General features: G+C 41.7%; 1 protein-coding gene across 1 annotated transcript; it reads left to right on the forward strand.

Moving 5' to 3' along the window:
• Positions 1–245: 245 nt before the first annotated feature.
• Positions 246–6693, forward strand: LOC310809674 (CMP-N-acetylneuraminate-beta-galactosamide-alpha-2,3-sialyltransferase 1-like). Its single transcript, XM_083677071.1, has 7 exons — positions 246–258; positions 1756–2162; positions 4057–4244; positions 4551–4733; positions 4932–4977; positions 5331–5450; positions 5745–6693. The coding sequence occupies exons 2-7, from the start codon at positions 1803–1805 to the stop codon at positions 5913–5915; spliced, it is 1068 nt and encodes a 355-aa protein (XP_083533197.1). The 5' UTR covers positions 246–258; positions 1756–1802; the 3' UTR covers positions 5916–6693.
• Positions 6694–7660: the final 967 nt, after the last annotated feature.

Consider the following 7660-nt stretch of genomic DNA (forward strand, 5'->3'; position numbering starts at 1 on the left):
CCCCCAGTTCACACTCAGTTACAATGGCGGCCAATGTTTTCCTAAAACAATGGAGTTGTAACAATGTTGTCAAAGCTCATATAGGCACGCACTGAAGCGTGTTGTGATCGGTTTCATACACGTATAGAGCCTATACACAATTAAAGATGTTGTCAACAGACACTAGCCTTCCCCGCCTCCTCCGGCCAATAAAGATACTGGAAGAGCAAGTTACTCACCGAGCTGGTGATCAGACAGTACAGGCGGCGGTCTACGCAGGTAAGATTCACCTTGATCTCAAGCTTGTTTCGTCAATCAATCAATGTTTTTTTTTTTTTTTGGGGGGGGGGGGGGGGGGGGGTTGGCTTTTAGCAATTTGTTTCAAAGTGCTTAACAACATGTTAACCAACTGGGGTGCTTTTAACAGCAAAATAAAACTACTGAAAAGGTCACATTCGAAAGATTATGTTTATTATAACACCGATAGGCTATATAAATCACTAGCGGCAAATATGATTGGATCTGATGGCTTTAACTCAATGTTGTCAGGCTGTACTTTATAGTCACAGTAGCATACCCGCAGTATGTCGCGCGCCTATCCTGTCTAAGTTAACCCACATTACGCGCGCTCTTGAAGTTGCCGGATTCGTGCATAAAAGCTCATGCTTGTAGACTATATGAGTTCTTTGATTTATGTGGATGTATGAATTTACCTTGCTTTATATAGCATTATTTGAAATCAACCCACATATTTGGATGAGTTGGGAGTCATGATGAGAGCGCAGTTTGTGCGTGGCAGGTGACTATTTGTAGACCGTTGTTTAATCTATTCGTTTATTCGTTGCATTATGACAAAACAAAATGTTTTATACAGATAATTATGCGTAATGAGTTACAAAACTAGGCATACGTAACGGAGGAAATTTTAAAGGAGACCACATTACGCTCACGAGCAGACAGTTCGATTAAACACCGCGCTGATCGGCCCAGAAGGGGAGATTAGCCAACACGTTGCACTCTCCTCTTAAAGCATTAGGCTACATAATATAACAATAGACATAGGCAATAAACAAATTCATACACATACTGACACGCCATCGGATTCAATATCCTCAAGGACCCCACCCACCCCTAGCAGACTGCTCACACTTCTACCCTCAGGCCGGAGGTACAGAAGTGTTAAATGCAGGACCACCAGACTAAAGAACTCCTTCTTTCCCACTGCCATCAGGCTCCTAAACAACGCATAGGAGATTATAATCATGGACTACCTCATATAACTGTACTACCTCATATAACTGAACCCGACTGTTACATTTTCAGTTTGCACATGCATAATTGCACTGCTTACATTTGCACTGTTTTATTATTATTATTGTTGCTTTTTTATTATCACATGCTGTCTTAAATTTTGTTATCTTGTACATTTTGTTTAGTAAATATTGTATATTTGTTAGTATTGTACATTTTATATTGGTTGGCATTCTGCGGACAGCAAAGCAAGAATTTCATTGTACAGGGAAACATGTTTTCTACTGTGCATATGATAATAAACACTTTGAATCTTGAATCTAATATGTACTGTAAAAAGGGCCACGCTGCATTGCAAAGGACCATGCTTTGTTTGCCAAATGCACTGCAAATATACCTACAAATGTAGACCAGTCTGGTCCGGACTGTATTTTAAGGTCAAATTAAATATTTCACAACACCTCTATTATAAAATGTTTGTACATTTGTATTTAAATAAAGTATGTATACTTATTTTCTTCACAGTTGCTGAAATCCAACCAGTGCCCAGCTACCCTACAGTCAAGAAGAAAATGCTTTTCTTAAAACACAGAAAAAGCAGGGCTATAATACTTCTGCTTGGCATCAGCACTATCATTTCCGTTTTTTATTTGCATGGTCAGACATCGTCCAACCCATTTCGGGATCTTTTTAAATATGTCCACGGCCTGCTGGACAAGACGTCCTCCCACTCTGGAGATACAGTGACTGTCAGAACAGTCTCCGCTAAAGTAATGGCGTCCTCCCACTCCATTCCTCCTTGTGCCTGTCACAAATGTATGACAGAGCCAGAGGATGATCCCTGGTTTGTGAAGCGTTTCAGACTATCTCTTAATCCATTTCTGACAAGAGCAAACAAGGAACTTCCTGGGAATACCATCAAGTGGTGGAAGGTAAATAATTGTTATTGAAGATTAGTTCCCGAGAACATCGTCACAGCACTTACTGTAACTTCCAACTTCACTGGAATTGTTTAGGTCATCAGTCATCATTCCACGTCATCAATCCACGCCCCAACCTTTTATGGGGCTAGATAAGCAATAAAAGGCAGACACCCCCCACCTCTCACCCACAACCGACAAAAAGAAAGGAAAAATAATACACATATTATGGGCTGGCTTTTTAAAAGCAAACCTTTTAAAAGAGCCTAACATGCCACACATTCTTAATAGGGGAATTGCTCAAATGAACGTTTCTGAGTAAAAACCAACATATTTGCTATGGGCATACCTCCCAAGCAAAACAAAACTTTTTTTTTTTTTTTTTTTAAATAAGTGTACACTAAACATGGTGTCCCCCACGAATGATGATGTAGCGCCCCTCTATAAAAGGAGAGTGACGGAATGAAGCCTGTGAATGAAGCAAGGTTTATTCATAAACTTTTTACTACACTGGTTGCCTCTGATTTACAGCGCTGTGTCCCTGCTGCAGCACAGGGAGGGCTTTCCTCTTGGTGCAGAGAGAAAATATTTGGACGTCATTAGGCTACTAAAACAATCTCTTTGGCAAGACGCATCTTTCACCATAGTTTCGGAAAAATTGTCCCAGTGGTGTCGGAAGAAAAAGCATGTGACATACGAACGGACAGAGACCGAATCATAGTCCCCTCTCCGATTTCATTGGTGGGAGACAACAAAACGTTGCGCTTGGGGCCCCTACGCATAGTCCGCATATAGGAAGAGCGGCTGTGCAGATGGTACATTTGCATTTACATTTACATTACTGTAGCAATGTTCGTTGTCACACAGAGGCAGACGCAGCGTTCACGGTAAGGGAACAACTTTCCCGTTTATTCATACAATGGTTTTCAATGTCTCTTGGCTTTCCAGCCTCCTTCACACACGGTCCGCTCTCTCTCCGACAGCGTGCCCGTCTCGCCGTTTCCAGCTCCCCTACTCAAATGGCAGAAGCACACACATCTTAAACAATCGCCGGCGAGACTTCATTTGCAGCAGGTGTGCAACAAAGTCTCGCCGACACACCCCGGCCACGGTCCTGTAGCTCCCTCTACAGGCCGAACGCTGCATGTCCCCCCCCACAATTACATTTACATTTTTTATATTTAGCAGACGCCTTTATTCAAAGCGACTTACAACAAATACATTTGTCGAAGTGAGTGTATCATCTATCCATCAGTCATCACCTGGGGCCATTGGCAGTCACAATGCTAGAAGAAGGAAGAATTATTATTATTATTATTATATATATATTATATATATATATATATATATATATATATATATATATATATATATATATATATATAATTATTATTCTTTATTTACAGTAAAGAAACTGTACAGGGGGGTAGTGGGGTTGAAGAGGTCTTTAGGAGGGACAGTTAAAATGTAGCCTTTAGAGATGGGTCTTCAATCTACGGCAGAAGATAGGCAGTGACTCTGCAGTCCTGACAGCAGTGGGAAGCTTGTTCCACCAGGGGGGCGCCAGGACAGTGAAAAGTGGTGACCAAGTAGCGTGACTGCTGCATTTACGTAGAGGCGGCGGTGCCAGGCGACCAGCCGAGGTGGAAGAGTGGAGTGATCGGGCAGGGGTTTGGGGGCTGACCATTGCTTGCAAGTAGGGAGGGGCTGTTCCCTTTGCCGCCTGGTAGGCGAGCACCAGGGTCTTGAATCTGATGCGAGCTGCTACCAGGAGCCAGTGAAGGGTGCAAAGGAGGGGGGTGACATGGGAGAACTTGGGGAGATTGAACACCAGATGGGCGGCATGGTATTGGAGTATAAAGTACAGTTTTAAGGTTTCTGCTCATGTATGGCTTGTCATCATCAGACGTTGCAGAATGACAATGGAAACTTCTGCAAAGTGGTGGAGGAGCTATTTCAGGTCATCCCTGACAAGGAGCTGTACATGGATGCAGGACCTGGCCGCTGTAGGACCTGTGCTGTAGTGGGAAATTCTGGGAATCTCAAGGGGTCCCACTACGGAGCCCTCATTGACCTTAATGATGTCATCATAAGGTACTGGCAGGTGTGGTGCATTAGGAGCAGGCCATGCACCAGAACATCCTCAGCAGTTGGGAATTGTATTTTCGGTGGGGGGGTGGGATATTTTTGAGGGGCACGGTTGGGGTGGCATTGCTGTGTAAAACGTAACAAAATGTTTAAAAGCAACTGACATTGATGTTTTATATATTGTACTGTAACAGCAAAGTATTTCAGTTTTTAAGACAACAGTTTTTTTTACCACAACATCCTAACCCTAACCCATATTTTGACCCCCAGTAACAATAGAAGGTAAACTTCTCTCTATTATGTGTCAACCAGAATAAACAAGGCATCTACCAAAGGCTATGAAGAGGATGTGGGGACCAGAACCACTCATCACGTCATGTACCCAGAGAGTGCTGTGGACCTGGACAACACCACTCATCTGGTTTTGTTCCCTTTCAAGACTCTGGATCTCCAGTGGCAGCTCGATGCCTTAACCACAGGCTCTACCATCAAGCAGTGAGTGACCATGGACTTCTAACTTTCTCTGACTAGTTCAGAAGTTCATTTACTGATAGCCTACTGTTAATGACATGTTTAAATGATCTTTGCTCTTTTAAAACTTTATCACAGGGTTTTTGACACTAAAAGTCACAATTACACAAAAAACAGCAACATCAAAATGATCAACTGAGGTCTTTTTGTTGTATTCAACAGCACATATGCACCAGTTAAAGAAATTATCAAAGCCAACAAGGACTTGGTGAGTCAATTAGAAACATGAGCATGGGTGTTATGGTTTCTAGAGAGTTGAAGATTTCAAATGAATTCTTTTTAAATTTCTCAGGTCTCTTCTTAGTGAGGAGTTGGTAATGTCTCAGATGGATCAAATATGAGTAGTTAAAAGTTTATTTTGCCAAGAAAAATGTATTACAATACTTTACCTCCAATGTGGGAACAGTGATGCCCTACTACCTTCTCCCTGACAAAATACTAACTGGACAAAATATGTTATCTATTTTAATGAATCATGTATGTCCATGACTCTCATGTTGTGCACATTCTGTGACATCACTACACTGATTGAGATAACTATGTAATTCATAATTTGTGCAGGTAATGGTCCTGAATCCTACTTTCATGAAATATGTTCATGATGTTTGGCTTGAAAAACATGGCCGATATCCATCCACTGGATTCATGGCTCTGATGTATGCCATACACATATGTGATGAGGTAAGCCTTGATTTGAAGCTATCTATTGGTGGCAATAAATGACTGACCTGAGACACTGGAGCTGAGTTGAGCAAATGCTCCAGCACAGCAGGTGGCAGTGCATCAACAACATTCGATTTACTCCCACTCAAACCTCAGAAAATGAATAACGTTCATATAATCACAGTTCAGTTAGGAGAGTGTGCCCTCTAGTGTTTATATCTCTATGGCATCATGACACAGTGCTAGCATGTTGGTGTTGCCCAGGTGAATAGAAATAGAGATCAGTATGATGCCCTCCTTTTTTCTTTTCAGGTGAATGTTTATGGATTTGGGGCAGACAGATTTGGAAACTGGAACCACTACTGGGAACCAATACCAAATAAGCTTTTATATTTATCTTCAGCGCATAGTAGAAATCACGAGCATTATGTCACTATGCAGCTCAGCGAAAGACAAAAAATCCAGATATTCAAAGGATTGTGACTAATCTGCTTTGAATAAATGGCTTGTTGCCCATCTTGATATGTCAAATAATGTAATCGATTTATAATATTTATAACAATTCAGGGAAGTTACTGTATTTGGACAATCTCAAGGCTTGTATATGATAAATTAAGTATGTATATTAAGTCTAAATAAGCATGGGCTTTTACCAAATGGCAAAATAAAACCACAATTGCAATAATTGAGAGCCAGTTGATATAAGGGTTACATTCAAGGAGGGTGTTGAACGTTGCAAATAGATGTGTCATGAGTAGAGCTGACACCATCCATATGTCTGAGAGGTACTTCTGTTCGACATCATATATTTCTAGTATCTGATATTTCCACAAAATGATGCCCTGCTGAATGCAGCCCGGCCCAGGTTTCATTTACAGTAGGAGCCAGTTCAAAGAAAGATAAACATCTTAAAGGGCTGTGATTATGTCCATCCCAAATCGACCCCTAGCCTCTAGGCACTTGTGGAGATCTGAGAGGGTTGTGATTCTGTAGATGGTAACATCATAGTAATGCCTGTAAATCCAACATGGCCTCTGATAGGCTAGGACTAGGTGGAAGTTTTGCCATATAGACACAATATTTACTGAATAACTAATCCTCATGTCCAAAAGTGCATTAGAGGAAGGGCTTTGTTTGGGATTGAGTGGGGCATAACAACATATCACTGGGCCTACTACAATTATTCAGCTGTGGCCTTATCTTGTCTGATGTACGTTAAACTTAACTGTATTGCTGCACTATTAAACGTTGCTATACTTTCCTTGGATATGATGCTACTTCTGTTGTTTTTCTTGTTCAGAATTTATGTGGATTTGCTAAATCTGTAGTGTATTGCGTAATGGTGTGTGCAAAAACGGAACTGCTTCGCTCTTTAGAAACAATGTATTCTAATAAACAAAGCTGAATACGTCTTTCCTACAATCAACAGCACAAGGATGACCATTCGAGGCTATATGGATATACACTCACCTGCCACTTTATTAGGTACACCATTACTACCATTACTGCACTATTACTTAATAATATCTCTCCCCAGGAGGCCGATGACATCGTTGTTTTTGCCCCGAAATCTCATCAAATTTTTTGGATGAGATGTGTAGGCCTATGAGATTTAGTACTTTACCGTTTGAGGGCCACAATGGAAATGAGTGTTTGACTGTATTGTGGAGGTATGTTGGTATTTACACTCACCGGCCACTTTATTAGGTACACCTTGCTAGTACCGGGTTGGGCCCCCTTTTGCCTTCAGAACTGCCTTAATTCTTTGTGGTATAGATTCAACAAGGTGCTGGAAACATTCCTCAGTTGCTACAGATTTGTCAGCTGCACATCTATGATGCGAATCTCCCCTTCTACCACATCCCAAAGGTGCTCTATTGGATTGAGAGCTGGTGACTGTGGGGGCCATTGGAGTACAGTGAACTCATTGTCATGTTCAAGAAACCAGTTTGAGATGATTTGAGCTTTGTGACATGGCGCGTTATCCTGCTGGAAGTAGCCATCAGAAGATGGGTACACTGTGGTCATAAAGGGATGGACATGGTCAGCAACAATACTCAGGTAGGCTGTGGCATTTAAACAATGCTCAATTGGTACTAAGGGGCCCAAAGTGTGCCAAGAAAATATCCCCCACACCCTTACACCACCACCACCAGCCTGAACCGTTGATCAAGGCAGGATGGATCCATGCTTTCATGTTGTTTACGCCAAATTCTGACCCTACCATC

The sequence above is a fragment of the Argentina silus genome, assembly GCF_951799395.1.
Source record: "Argentina silus genome assembly, chromosome: 9".
Classification (NCBI taxonomy): Eukaryota; Metazoa; Chordata; class Actinopteri; order Argentiniformes; family Argentinidae; genus Argentina; species Argentina silus.